We start from the raw sequence: 15667 nt of genomic DNA on the forward strand, positions 1-15667 counted from the left end.
CCACCATGTGGATGGTGAGAAGGCCACAACATGCATGTCTTTTTATCTTCCAAAAGTGGTGTCTGTTCCTTGTCAAGGTAACTGCTAAAGACAGTATCTTCTTTAATTAGATCTTTCATCAATAGCACCAAGACATTTAATGTCAACCGCAACTCCAACCCATAATTTTGAAATTATACTGTTTTTTAAATTATTTTTTATTTAAAAATATATTAAAATAATATTATTTAAAAATATTATTTTTAATATAATACATCAAATAATTTAAAAATATTTAAAATAATTAACTTAAAATTTAAAAACATATTTTAATAAAAAAAAGTTGAACATCAATGCCATACATCAAGGGAAACGCGTACCTAGCTCAATCACATGCCAAAAAGAAAAATTGTCAAATAATTAATTTAAAATTTAAAAACAAATTTTAATAAAAAAAAAAAGGTTGAAGATCAATGCCATATATCAAGGGAAACGCGTACCTAGCTCGATCACATGCCAAAAAGAAAAACTGTCAATATTTCATTTCATCATATTCGACTTCTCTGCTACACGAAAAGGCAAAGATTCCAATTTTTTTTCTTGATTGAAACCCTACAACATGCTTATTGTTCAAGAATTAATGATGATGGTCATCCTAAACTTGTTGAATGCTTGTTTCCATATGTTCTTGAGACATGATGATGCGAAAGCGACATGTCATTTGAACTGCTAGTGAAATTTGTGGACTCAATATTCATCAAGGAAAAATGTATTAATATATATATATATATATTAATACATTTTTCCTTGATGAATATTGAGTCCACAAATTTCATTCCCGTGAAGAATCCTCAGTGCTTTCCAGCTTTCTAGTCAGTGAATAAAAAATTTGAACAGTTACTTATGCGGTTCATTAAATTGCTATGAAGTACGCATGCAATGCCAGGTCTCTACAGACATAGCTTGCAGTAATGAGTCACCCATGATAAGATTCCAAGAAAGAAATGTGATTTTCTTTTTCTTTTTTATACATTAGCGTGAAAATGATGGAACTTAATCAAGAATAAATACAAGATGCACGGATTAATTTTGATATAAGGTCGTCTAACATATATGCAATGTAAAATAAACATATTAACTAAAAATTTCAGTTATTAAATGAGATTTTAATAATAAAATTGATCAAACTCACGAGTAATTAATCATTAAAATTCTAATATTATACTGAATAATGATCTTAATCCAACAATTTAAATTTTTAAATTAAAATATTTTTTTAACCTATATTTAAATATGCTAGAGATTCACGACATCAAAAATATCTTCTAGCAATATTATGCTTCTCTTCCCGCATGGAAGTTGAATCTAATTATATAAACTTATCTTTTCTCGTTGTTATATACTAATTTTATTTCAAATTTTCTTCATAAAATACTTCTATAAACTCCTTTCTTACTTCTTTTTTTTTTTATAATGGTAAACATTTGTGTGGCTGGGCCTTTTCTTTAGACAGGAATTATGCCTCAAAGTTTTGAATCTTAGTCAAAATGTTACATATATCTAATTGACCAATAATTATGGTATTTTTCTAAGGACAAAAACGATAATGTTAATCTGGCCGTTGTGTAAAAACTTTGACCGATGATTAATATTAATAATATGGGCATTTTATATGTATGCATTTTCTTAATAAATGAATGGAATTCATTGATCTAAGAGTAAATTAAAGAAGCCAATTCTGCTTACAAAGCATATATAGTTGATTTTTGGAGTGATTAATCCGGATGATTAACTCAAACCTACATAAAAGTATTCGTTCCAAGTGTTACCTTAGTTTTACTCTCACGGGTCACAAAATATCATGTTGAAATTTCAGACTAGACACCATACACGAGGCCCTACTTGAAGGAGCAGCGCTCATGTTGTCAACTGAAACTAAAGGCGCGAGAATACATTCTCAGAACTCTTGCGTAACCTTAATACACATTAAAAACAAAAAAAAAAATTGGTGGTAGAATGATCCGATTATTTTACACTATTATTCACAGGGAGCATGGCCGAAAAAGAATAGTTTGGGGCCCATATCTGTAGTCTTTTGCAAAAGCTGTAATAATTCCATAGACTGCTACAATTTTTTCAATAGCTAATAAAAGAAGTCATTGAATTATGCTGGGAAAAAGAAGTCTACATTTACGAGATGACCAATTTTTTTGTTCTATTCATGCATATACGTGCATGCATAAACATAGAGTGCATGTTTATGTTTGGTAGAGAGAGCTTCCATGGTCAATAAATTACACGTAATTAAAAATATTCAAACACGGAGAAGAACCAAACCCTAGATCGAGTTCACAAGATCAGAAGAACCAAACCCTAGATCGAGTTCACAGGACTAACATGCAGAAACCTAAACACAGAACAATTCAGGACCATTTTACCTCACAATCCTGAAATGACCTTATTTTACAATGACCAACTACACTAATTTCACAGAGGTGGGCATACAAAACCAGGAGGGGGGGTCTGTCCACAAGTTATCAGCACTTGAAGAGCTAGAGGAATGAAAATGGTGAGGTTAAGGAGCTTAAGCCTTATACTAGTGCAAAGACAAATAGCTGCTTCAAGCTCTAGCAATCCTTTAAGCACAGGACAGCAAACATTCTCAACTGGGTTCCCTAATCCAACGTGCACCAAGCCTCCTAGCACATCAACGCAAGCCCCTAGTTTTAATGCATTGATTGGACAAGTTGGTTGGGTTGTTGGAGGAGGATTAACCCCTGGAATGCTGCCACCTCCGCCACCTCCACCTCCACCACCGCCTCCTCCTCCTCCACCACCTCCTCCTCCTCCACCACCACCACCTCCGCCAAATGGAGGACCACCAGAACGAGGTGGATATGGAGGGTAGCTTGAAGAAGGTGGTGGTGTTATCACAGGAGGGTTTGTTATAGGTGGTGTTATCACTGGCGGGGGATTTATTATAATTGGCGGTAGCACTACTGGTGGCAATGGTGGTTTCTTGGAAGGTGAGTGGCCTCTATGATGCGGTGGATGCTTCGTGGTTGGTGGTTTTGGGTGAGGAACTATAGGGCGGGTTGGGCGGGTTGGGCGGGTTGGAGGGTGAGGGTATGATGGTGGGTGTGGTTTAGTGCAAGGAGTGCAAGCATAAATGGGTGGCAAGGATATTGCCATGAAGATCATGAAGATGAAAAGCATAGCTGCAAATTTAGAACCCATGACTTGGGGTTCCTTGGAAGTTTACACTTCTAACTGTACTTGGGTTTTTTGTGAAGGGTTGTGATCCTAAGTTTATATAGATGAATCTATGACGAGCCCGTGACTGGTCATTTATGATATGAAGGCGAAAACTAGGCATATAATATTATGGAGATTTGTTTTTTGAAAATATCAATGTCCAAAACAAAAGGTTTTCACAGACCAACATAAAAGAATATTTTAAAAAATAGAACTTCATAGTATGATAATGAGAATAACACAATCCATTAAATTGCCGGTAACAGCTCAACTTATTTAAACTGTGTTGTTTCAAACAACAGCGTAATCAATAAACTTATGCTATTTAATCCGAAGTTTATAGCTTAATTGATGAAGTTTTAGGTTGGTTTTTAAAAAATTATTAATTTAAATTTTATAAATTTTAAATTATTAAAATGTTATATAATTATTAACTTTAAAGTTCATAAAATTAATTAACATATGATACAAACTGGTTTAAATATTTATATTAATTAGAAAAACTTATGCTATTTTTTCAAATGTTTTTTAACTTTAAAATTCATAAAATTAATTAACATACGATACAAACTGATTTAAATATTTATATTAATTAGAAAAACTTATGCTATTTTTTCAAATGTTTTTTTGGGTTGTGCTAATTTATTAAAAAAAATCTTACAGCGAGAAATCCAAGAGACTTTGTTTTGTGAAACGAAATAGGAGAATTTGGAACGTTGTTGGTCCTTTGCAAACTTCAATGCCCCATCCGTGACTGGGGCTCAGTTCAATCCGTGAACTTGTTTAGTTAATTTCAGAGCCCTAGTCAGTGGTCTGACAGATTTCCATATGGCTCTTCCTTTGTTCGTTTCCTTCAATTTCATATTTTCTGTCCATTTTCCCTGTTTTTTAGCCACTTGCTTTTCTTCTTTGCACGTCGCAGTGTGCATCTCCTGCTCTTATGGGTTATCATCTCTTTCTTTTATTATATTCTGTCATTTGATATTTGAAGGAAATTATAGGGATGAATTATATTGGGTTCACAGCCAGGCATAGCCAGGATCTTGCTTTTGGTCTATCATCTATTATTTCTGTCATTACGTCACGGTATAGTCCGAAAGTTTGCTGGTAGAGCTTTGGGTTAGCTGTGCTGGGCGTACATTATTTTGCAGTTCATTTCACGATGTAAACATGTGAACTATTCCCTGGATATTTTTGTTTTTATTCCATTTAAAGAGAATATATTTATGATCAAAACTAACAATATTAATAACAAAGGCTCTAATGTCAAGTTTTAAAACTATCTAGATTAGATTAGTACTGACTAAGAAACTATTGAAGCGGTAAAAGAGAGTGAAGTCCCTTCAAATTTGCAAGTTTGCGCATTTTTAAGATTATTCGGTGCCCTTGATCTTCTTCTTTTTATTGTAAATTATTATGTAATGAAGCCTGATATATATCACAGGAATATTAGCCATCTTCTTTGCGTTTCAAGATTACTTCCTATCATTTAATCTCTATCATTATCAATCTTTCTCGACATAAAGAAAAGAAATGTTGATTTTGTTGTGCTTGAGTTGAAGTTGTTAGATATTACTTGAAATCCTGAAATTTTTATAAAAATTGATTTATATTTAAAAATTTTATTGGGCTAGTTAATCAAAACTTTTATTGGATTATGATATTATTTTTGCACACTTTCATTTAGCAACGCCTAATCATATTGACGAAGCATCAACACATTTTGGAGCTCTCCATCCATGTAGAGTTAAGACTCTTAGGTCTCATACTTAGATATACGGTTCAATTTGTGCCCTTTCAAAATATTTTCACTAAGCAATTACTCCACTAGAGCGAGGGATATTTCTAAAGCATTTTTCAAACTCAACAATTACCGATATCAGCACAGTAAAATTAGTTTTTGTGGAATGCTATTATAATTAAGACCATTTCAAACAATTTCCAGTATAAACTAATTAAGGGAACAATATAAACTAATTAAGGGACAGGTACGTGTAGATATAATTTTAAACACCTAAAATTAAACAAATATACATGTACAAATATATGAATTTATTAAATATATGATCAGGTACAATCTCTATGTAATATTTTCTTTTAAAAAAAAGATAATCATCTGATTCTTCCCTTAAATTTAATGTATGGTGACTTGATTTATTTAAAAAATCAAGTCAAGATTTATGATTTGCAAGAACACGAAATCAAGTGTGTATTACAAAGCAATGTTTGGTGATTTGATGCTTTAAATAGTACTTTTAATTTTTCTTCAAAATGTTGTTGAAAGACTCTTGTGAAGTTTAAGTCTGATTTAATAGAGCTTAGCAAGATTTGGTAATTTGATGCTTTAAAAAATACTTTTAATTTGTCTAAAAAGTGCTATTGAAAAACTCTTATGGGGCATTTAAACTTGATCCAACAGAGCTTCATTCTTTTTAGACTTTAAGCATAGATGAAAAAAGTTTGAGAACTTTTGAAAGACCTTCCTTGTTTGAAGAGAAAAAAAAACTTCCTTGCTTGAAGAGTTTGTCTTGAAGGAAATTTGTATCTCTAAGAATCCTTTTTTCTTTTTCTAGGTTGAGGCCTTTTATTTATAGAGATCTGTAAAAGCTCTCACATTCCTTTTCAATGCCACATGGTATAATTTTATTAGTTGATATTTATTGATAGGATCTTGTATTTATAACAAGATAACTTAACAGGATCTTGCATTTATGATAAGATATCTTGAATATCTTATCCTAAGTGTCAACCTTTTATTGGCCAAGAAATATATAAAGACTCATTTATTTTTCATGTCATATATTTCAATTTTACGTTCTTTCTTTTAAAACAAAATAACACATGGTGAAATTTAGTTGGTAAAAAATTTATGTTTCTACAGTATGTTATCTCTTTAACTATCTAGTTCAAATTAAGTTCCGATCAAAATAAGAGAAGTTAAATTTTAATGAATTTTTTTATTAGATATGAATTACTTTTTTTGAACTAAATCAGAGAGCATTGATGAGAGGAGAACTTCAATTTTGAATCCAAATATTAACTCAAGGACTAAAACTGAAAATGGTAAACAAAATTGATAAAGAGCATAATTTTGGAAGACGAAAGAACCAAGTTCAAACTTACAGAAGGCACTACAAGATTTTACAGTTTTACCGGCGAACAAATTCTGTTAATATGAGATTTAGAGTTCATCAAAAAAATTTTAACCATCTAAATCACTGACGAAAAACATCTGTCGACTTACCATTCATTGATAATACTGGATTCCGTCACTAAGTCTGTCAGTAAAAAAAATATTATTGATGGTTCTACAGATGGAAATGCATGCCAAAAAAAATTCTCTTTTGAAATATACCAACGGATTTATTCTATTGATGATAGTGGCATATCCAGTAAATATTCTTCTACTCCCGGTTAAATGCCGACGAATGATATCCCTTTATAAATTTATTGGTGAATGTGACATTTGCACCAAGCTACTGTGAAATGCTAATAGACTTTATCCATCTATAAATTCATTGGTGACGGTGTCATTTCCTACTCTATGTCAAATGTTAACGGATACATTCCATCTGTAAATCCCCTGGTAAGTATTTTTAATTTTTTTAAAAAAATATTTAGAATAAATAATATAAAATTATATAAATTAATAGTAAAAAAACCAATTACGCAAATAAGATTTTATTAAACATCAAAAACAAAGAAATAAGGTTGAATAATATTCATTATAAATTCAATGTGTTTCAAAAAAAAAATATTAAGTTAGCATAATGACGAAGCTGAAAGAGAAGGAGAAAGAGGAGGAGGTTGGTTGTTATTTGGCCAAAAAGAAAATGCCCGTGTATCACCACTCTGTCCAATCATGTTCATGACCATTTGGCGCAATTATTCATAATTCGTCGAGAGTTGCTCGTATTTCTTGATGAGATTAGCTATGTGTTATTTCAAGGCCATAATATCTTCAGATTGGATACTCGATACTAATTTGGAGCTCCCAGGTTTGAGACATTACGAGTCGCCCGCAAGTTCTCAGTCGTAGTATTAGAAAGCTTGTACACCCGATTTTTATCGGATCCACTAAACGATCCTACCTTCATCCACAAATCCAAATCAAAATTCGAATGGGTCAACGTATCGTTCCCATATCTCTCTCTCAACCGACTATTATAAGTCTCTTAAAAAAAATTATCATATCCAATTCAATAAAAATAATAACTTACGAAATAAAATAGTTGAACAAACATATTATAAAGTGTTAAGTGTAGTTGTCAACAAACCGTTGCATCCCTTTTTGGCGATCTTGACTCCATATGTGCATCTCAACAAACGGCTCCATTGGGCTCAGCTCATGTTCAAGAGATGTAGTCTGTAAGGAAAAAAATTAATTAACTAACAATAAATTATTTAACAATATATTTTATTTAAATTAATCTTACCATTCGTTTTACATGTGCAACAAACGGAATGGAGCCGCTAGTGTGTGTTGTCACCAAGCCATGAATTGAAATAAAATAAGTTATGTTTCATTTAAAAATTTAATTTCATAAATTATTTGAAATAAAATAAATATCAATTAAAAAAATAATGACCAAATCTGATAAATAAAAAATTTCAATTAAAAAAAGAATAAGAGAAAAATAAATAAAAAAAATAAGAACCACAATTAATATAAAAATGAAATTAAATCAAATTCTAAAAAATAAAATTTAAAAAATTCAAAACAAAAGATATATATATATATATATATATATCAAAAACTAAATTTAATATAATTAATAAATAACAAGAGGTTTTTTTAATTTCTTCACAATTTTTTATAAAGATTTTTCTATTTAAAATACAAGTTTCTCAAAATCAAACTAAATTTTTTCATTAAAAGATATTTTTTATTAAATAATTTTTTTAATAATAAATAAACATAGTAAAATTTTTAAAATAACTTAAAAAAATTTGGTGCCGTACTATCTGAAAAGAAACGGTCACAGAGGAAGCTCAATATTACAAGGCAGGCTCTGAAATACTCATGAGCGAGATGTCCTTCACTGTCTCCCTATTTTTTTACCCTTTCTGACTGTGCTCCAGGAGCTCCAAAAATAGTGGTGGAGGCAGGGCTAGTGGGGTCTCTGGCCTTGGCCCTGCCAAAAAAAAAAGAGTAAATAATGTTCCCCTCATAAATCCAGCAAAATTTAAATTTTAGCTAAATGCTACTGAAATTTATATTGCTCCTTATAAAAAATTTCCTAGTTTGGCCCCTTAAAAATAAATCCTGGCTCCGTCCCTGTTTGGAAATAAAGAAATGCAAACGTACAAGTTTATACTAATATTTAATCAATGATAAAAGATTGAGTGTATCGATAAAGAAGGTGAGTTATGTGCAAACCTATGTCATTTTCTTCTTGGTTTTCAACATACTTTTCAGCACGAGTATTAAAATTATTAAAGTTATTTACCAAACAGTGGGCAGCTCTAGTGTTGGCACGTTGTTTTATTATTATTATTATTATAAATATTTAAATTAATTTATATATATCTTGATTAATTTTATAGATTTAAAATTGATATTGATTTTGAAGTTAACAAAAATATAAACTTTTAGTAATTTTAAAATTTAAATTAATAATTTTTAAAAAATAAATTAAAAAACAGAATAGTTAAGTTGTACCCTTAGCATTACATATTATTTTTGCTCCATGTAGTGTTGGATTAATTCGTTAAAGACGACGGTTTGGTTAAGTAGGTTGTGAAAGAAGTTGACTATGAAAAGAAATTGATTATCAAATCTTTTAAAAAAAGTGTGTTATGTGATCAGGCTTATCACATAACTAGCACTAAAGATTATTGTAGTTATTATTTAATCATAAATTATTTTGAAAATTACCTCTACCACACCTTGAAAGTTGGAGTTGTTGCTGCGGCCACGATATCCAAAAGAAGGATGTTGTGTGGTAGCAGCATGAGCCGAAAGAATAGCAAATAAGAGAGCTTGTTGATGATGCCACACCTCTTCTAAGGCAACATTTTCTTTAACATAAATCTTGGCGACAAGAGAATCATACTTGGGTCCTAGATATGCGAGAAGACATGTGGTGATATCATGGGCTTGACCTGCCATAGCCAGGCCATCAGAAAGCTTCTTCACATGCATGAAATAGTTTGTTATAGATTGTGTAGTTTTTCAAGCAATACAAAGCTACAAACAGGCTCTGATTGCCTTGACTTTCTAAATATTTTTTTTTTTAATATCAAAATAATATTTTGTTATTATTTAAAAATTATTTTTATTATCATCAACAATCAAAACAATAAAAAAAATAAATTGTAAAGAAACGTGGTTTAAACCAACTCTAAAAATGCTATATAAAATTCAAAACCATGCTACTATATTATAACAAAAACAAATTAGCCTGACTTTAGTAGCTGCATAGTCTTTCACTTGATCATCATAACACTTGATCATCATAACTTGATACAATAAACCTTAATGGTCAGAAAATATCATATTACTATTTTATCGTTCATGGAGCACCCGTTTTGTTATTCTAGACAATTTCAGGGTATGGCTTCTCCTGAAAGATACATTAAACTGAGCAAACCATTAGGCGGAAACTGGTAATATAGAAGTTGAGATTTATATAATGATAACAAGATTAATCCAAGAAACTCCAGGCGAAGAGCAACCATGGAAACAAATGTTGACTGATCCTCAAAGTCCCAACTGGCTTTGCACCTTCAAGATGGTCTGAGCAGACTTCCTAAGCCTTTGTGCCTCCTCATCCGTCAAATGCACATTGGTCACCCCTAAAACCCCTCCCCTACCCAACTGTGCAGGTAAGCTCAAGAACACATCGCCATCATCAATGCCATAAAACCCCTTTGCAAGAACTGAAACGGGGTGGATTTTCCTCTGGTCTCTGAGTATGGATCGTGCCAAGTTAGCAGCTGAGTACCCGATCGCCCAAGATGTGTAACCCTTGAGACTAATTACTTCATACGCACTGTCTACAACTGCTTTGTGAATCCCCTCTAGTGTCTCCTTCTCATATGGAATTTGCTGCTTCTCTAAGAAGCTCAACACGGGCACTCCCCCAACACTTATGCTGGACCATAATGCCACAGAACTATCCCCGTGCTCGCCAATAATGGAGGCCTACCAAAGAAAAGGTAAAAGATTCAGAAACAATTTTTCCCACAAAAATGGCAGAAGATTTCACTGCTCATTAGTGACCACATGATCGCTTTTTTAACCAAAATGCACAATCATAAATAAAATTCTATATTTTATTTATTTTATTTTATTGCAGAATTCAATGAATTATCTGCCAACTTTCGCGCATCAAAGCTTTAAACCTAAACATTAAAGTAGCACAAAACAAATTTTAACATCTAAAAGAAACTGCAGTGGGGTAAAGTATGTGACATAGTAATTATAATAACAAGTGATTCTAACTAATTAGATATAGGTTTATTATAATTAAATAAAAATATTTTTTAAATAAATTAAATTTTTATAGGAGTTTAAAAAATCAAATTAATCACTCTTAAATTTTTACATATTGGAGTTTTTGAAAATTATTTTTTTAAATAGCTGTGGAATCATTATTCCAACCATTAAATTTTTATATTTTTAAAATATCATCTCAAAGTCCTAATTTTTGCAATTTTTTATAATTTTTCTTGTTATTTTTTTATTTCTTGTATTTTTGGATGTTATGCTTGCTTCTTTTATAATCTTGGATTCTTATTTGTTTTCTAGTAAAAGTAGAAATTCTAGCTTGTTTAAAATTTTATAAACCTTTTTAAAAAAGAGACCCTATTAATGTTATTTTAAAGAAAATAAAACCTGTAAACTTAAAATTCGGATTTTTTTGCTCATTAAAATTCTCATATATTTTTTTATTTGTTTTGTTGTCTTCAGTTTCCACCAACATCACTATAATTTTGCATGGAAAAAAAAAAAAACTACACGCAAGATCAGAGAACTCACCTGCACATCCTGGGCATTGACATCAAGGTGATCTGCAATCAAGAACCGAAACCTGGAACTATCCAGATTCGTACCAGATCCAACAACTCGATTCGAAGGAAACCCCGACAACTTCCACGCCACATAAGTCAACACATCAACAGGATTCGACACAATCATCAAGATCATCCCGGGAGAATACTTAGCAAGCGGAGGTATAATTCCCCGAAACAAAGCAACATTCCTCTGCAACAAATTCAACCTAGACTCCCCCGCAATCTGTCGAGCCCCAGCACTAACAATACAAAGATCAGATCCAACAGTGACGTTGTAATCAGTAGACGCAATAATTTTGGTGCGGGGTAAAAAAGCAGCAGCGTGTTGGAGATCAAGCATTTCTCCACGGAGCTTTTCAGGTTGGGCATCAACAAGGGCAATCTCGTCAGCTAAGTCTTGGGTTAAGATTGTTTGGGCTATTGCCATGCCTACATTGCCAGCACCAATAACAGAAATTTTAGTGCGGCGTTTGGTGGGTGATGGTGGGGATGTGTTTTGGATTGGTTTGAAGAACATATCAGATAGGTCCAGACCCCCTGGGCCTAAAGTAGAAGCTGAAGCACTCTTTTGCATGGTGAGAAGTGAGAGATGAGCAGAGCTGTTTTGTGTTGTTAGATGTTTTGTTCGCGGGGACAGGGTTTCCCAAGTTATTGTGGTATTTAAAGGGGAAGAGGGTGAAGGAAAAGGACAGGTGTTTCCTTTGAACTTTCAACGGTCAAATATTGTATCAGGCTTTCATGTACAAAATTGGTTGAATTGGACTTCAACATTTAAATATGTTCCTTTAGTTAGATAGTGTTTGTAATTTTTGTAGTATTTATTTTTTAAAATATTTTTTATTTAAAAATATATAAACAAAATATTTTTTAAAAAAAATATTTTTAATATTATAATATCAAAATAATTCAAAAATATTAAAACAAATTATTTTAAAAAATTATTTTTTTCAAAAATATGTATAGCGCGCATTTGTTAAAAAAAATATTTTTAATATTATAATATCAAAATAATTCAAAAATATTAAAACAAATTATTTTAAAAAATTATTTTTTTCAAAAATATGTATAGCGCGCAGATAAATACACTCTTAATAAATAATTATAGTTTTTTAAATATCAATAGTTATTTAAAAAAATTGAATTTCACAAACATGCTGCATTGTATTATTCATATTCAAGGAGAGGGTTTTTTTTTTAGAAAGATAGTAATTTTATTAATACTAAAATGATATTAAGAATTATTATTTTTTATTATTACAAAGACTCTATAGTTGTAGTATAAATACTGTATGCAATGCATTGTTCACCTTCTCATATTCTATTGTGAATTTATTATGTTTTTTTTCTCATTTTAATTCTCAAACTTTTATTTTGCATGATTGCATCTTTTTTAGACACAATTATAAATCAAACTTATTGATCAAAAATAAAATTAAAAGAAAAAGGATTAAAAATAAAAAAGTATCGTAAATACATGATGTTTCCAAAGTTACCATAAAAAAGTTGATTTTAGTCATCAGACTTTACAAATTATACCTATTTGATCCCTCAATAATTTTTCAATTCAACTTTGATATAAAAATTTAATTTTTTTACTTTTTTTGTTTTTGATTTGAGAGAAGAGAGAGAGAAAGGATGCTAAATTTTAGCAATAAAAAAAAATCAATATTGATATTGATTCCGACAACTAAAATTATCGATATTAATATCAAAATATTTTATTTAGTGAGGGGAGTTCAACTTAGTTATTTCTTCCGCCTTGAAATTACCTTAAAATCATATTAAAGCTTTTGTTTATTTTTTAAAAAAAGGTTATTGATGGGTTTTCAATATATTTATGCTCTTTTTTAGGTATTTTGGATCATAAAAAAATAGGCAACTTGTCATATTTTTTTTTTAAAAAAAATATTGAGGTGATAAGTTGGGTCTTCACTTACACTATATATATATATATATATATCATTTAGAATTGGGTCTTCACTTATTCTAATATTTTCAAGGCAACCAAGATTATTTATTAATTACCTAGTCTACACTTATATTTTATCTCTATATTAAAAATCATCAAATTAAAATAATGATTTTTATAAATCATTCTTGTTGCTAGTTACATTAAAATATATGTGTGTGTGTGTATTCATTTGATGAAATATCATTTGAATATTGAATTTCCTCTCATAATAAACATAGATCTAATTATAAGCATATAGATTCAATAAGTAGGATTATTAAGTAATAAAGAGTTGATGTTGAAAAATAAGATAAAATATATAATTTGATTCATTTTAGAATTTATTATTTATTAAATAACTATAAGCAAAAAAAATAAATCATAAAAATAATTAGTTCATTTGAGAAAAGTTACAATATCAGGCTAAGTATCACAACTTATTTTACCCATCCTGAATATTGTCCTTTTCGGTTAGTGTTGGAATAGTAAGTTATTAACAGATGGTGTTTTTTTGAAAAACAATGTTCATTATATTCTTAGGATATGTCTTTTATCGATGAGAACTTGACACGATATGATAAGCTACTATTTTAGTTATATCCAAATAAATAAATGGATTTCACAAACATGATGCATTTCTTTATTCATATTGAAGCAGGGATTTTTCTAGAAATACAGTAAATTTATTAATATTAAAGATACAAAACAAATTACTATCTTTAAATTAATTAAATATAAAAATCGAAACCAAGAAAATAGAACTGACAATACCCTTCAGAGCATTGGTAAAACATAATTTTTGGACGAAATCATGCACACAGAGGAGTCTCTTGTTATCATAGATCAACGAAGCACAGCCGCACCAGCAGATCTTATCAATGAAAGATCTTAAACATATCTTAACCATCCCACGCTGTCAATAATTATCAGTCATTTTTAAATACAATATATAATTTCTTAAACTTTATTCGGACATAATCTTTCAAATTTTTAGAACATAAAACCCTTATACGAAGCTTGGAGTATATATCTTGTCTGCAAATCATGTCCGAAATGATCAAGCTCTGATCATAGTAGGAAAACAAATAAAGTTGTATGTATTTAAGAAGAATTAAATAAACACCACTTTATTAAAGTTGAAGCAAATGCTTCGTACATTTCTTGTATATTTGAATCATATAAAATATATATATAAAAAAAAGTGCGACGTGGATATAAAGCAATCCCTGTGAAATGCCGTTGTTGGGAGAATTTTATGTTGATAGTTTATAAAATAAAAACAATTGATTAACATAAATATATATATATAAACCACCTTTTCATTATTTATTATAATTAACTAAACAGTACATTGGAATGGAAGGTAACAGAGCCAAATCAATGGGCAGGCGGTTTCTTATGGATCCATTGCGTGCTTTCATGGCTATAGTTTCTAGAATCATGATGGAAGAACAAGCCAAGTCTGTGGGCAGCAGCAGTAACGCCGATTACTGCCTACAAAATTCTAGGTGGAAACCCTAACCTTTTTCCCCTTTGACAAGAAACTTCTCTCGGATTTCCCATTAACCATGATAAAAATATTATCCTCGAGTTTGGAAAGAGTCAATTCTTCTCCCACCGCCAAATTCATGGGCTAGTGCGAGCTCACTGCATCATTGTACAATAACAGACGATATATTTTTATATTTTCAAAGTCTTTTCAAAAAAGTTTAATTTGTTATTTTAAATTAATATGTTCTTACATTTTTAGATAATTTTAAAACAAATATTATTTAAATATACTTCTAAATAAAAACCTCTTTAAAATATAACTACAACCTCCTTCTCAAACACCCTAAGTACTGTCCTCGTTTATGTTGCGGCAAAAATGGTAGGCCTCGTTTCCAAAGAAAGGCTAAAAAGACTAGGCTAGGGTGTGTTGCAAGATCTTGACTTCACAGATTTTGACACGTGTATGCTTCATCCAAGAAAAGCAAACTTAGGTTACGAAAAAAGATGCCACGCAAAGTCCTTGAATTGCTAGAAGTAATACACACGTTTTTGTGGAACATTGACCGCTCCTTGCATGAGTGGGGAAATGTACCTTACCTTTATTGACGATCCCTCACGATGCAGTTAAAAATTAAATACATAAGAAGAAAAAAAATGTTACTTTAAGATATTTAAAATAAAAGTTGAAAATCAACAAAACTGACCGTCCATTTTATTAAAATAGAACAAGGAGACATGTCATTCAAGTGCGTATGTGACGTGTTATCTATTGATGTATTTTATAATCAAAGGCGGTAATTAAAAAATCAGTTTATAAGTTTTTAAATTTTTAAAATTTAGAATGCGTTAAGGTGGAAGATGTGATTGCTTTTTTTAAAAGATATAATTATAAACTAGCCCTCTAGAAATTAAAAATATATGTTTTTGTGTAGATTCCATTGAAAAAAGTTAAAGTCGTCTTCAAACCAAACA

General features: G+C 30.5%; 2 protein-coding genes across 2 annotated transcripts; both read right to left on the minus strand.

Moving 5' to 3' along the window:
• Positions 1–2377: 2377 nt before the first annotated feature.
• Positions 2378–3270, minus strand: LOC105132272 (36.4 kDa proline-rich protein). Its single transcript, XM_011035652.1, has one exon. It carries the CDS (start codon positions 3214–3216, stop codon positions 2467–2469), a length of 750 nt encoding a protein of 249 aa, XP_011033954.1. The 5' UTR covers positions 3217–3270; the 3' UTR covers positions 2378–2466.
• Positions 3271–9826: 6556 nt separating this feature from the next.
• Positions 9827–11870, minus strand: LOC105132273 (L-lactate dehydrogenase B-like). Its single transcript, XM_011035653.1, has 2 exons — positions 11219–11870; positions 9827–10381 (listed from the first exon to the last, which is right to left on the minus strand). The coding sequence occupies exons 1-2, from the start codon at positions 11825–11827 to the stop codon at positions 9938–9940; spliced, it is 1053 nt and encodes a 350-aa protein (XP_011033955.1). The 5' UTR covers positions 11828–11870; the 3' UTR covers positions 9827–9937.
• Positions 11871–15667: the final 3797 nt, after the last annotated feature.

The sequence above is a fragment of the Populus euphratica genome, unplaced genomic scaffold, assembly GCF_000495115.2.
Source record: "Populus euphratica unplaced genomic scaffold, PopEup_1.0 scaffold39.1, whole genome shotgun sequence".
Classification (NCBI taxonomy): Eukaryota; Viridiplantae; Streptophyta; class Magnoliopsida; order Malpighiales; family Salicaceae; genus Populus; species Populus euphratica.

Coding starts and splice junctions, on each gene's coding strand:
- LOC105132272 (XM_011035652.1), bottom strand. CDS start 3,216: ATGGGTTCTAAATTTGCAGCTATGCTTTTCATCTTCATGATCTTCATG.
- LOC105132273 (XM_011035653.1), bottom strand. CDS start 11,827: ATGCAAAAGAGTGCTTCAGCTTCTACTTTAGGCCCAGGGGGTCTGGAC. Junction 10,382..11,218: donor TCAATGCCCAGGATGTGCAG/GTGAGTTCTCTG, acceptor TTTCTTTGGTAG/GCCTCCATTATTGGCGAGCA.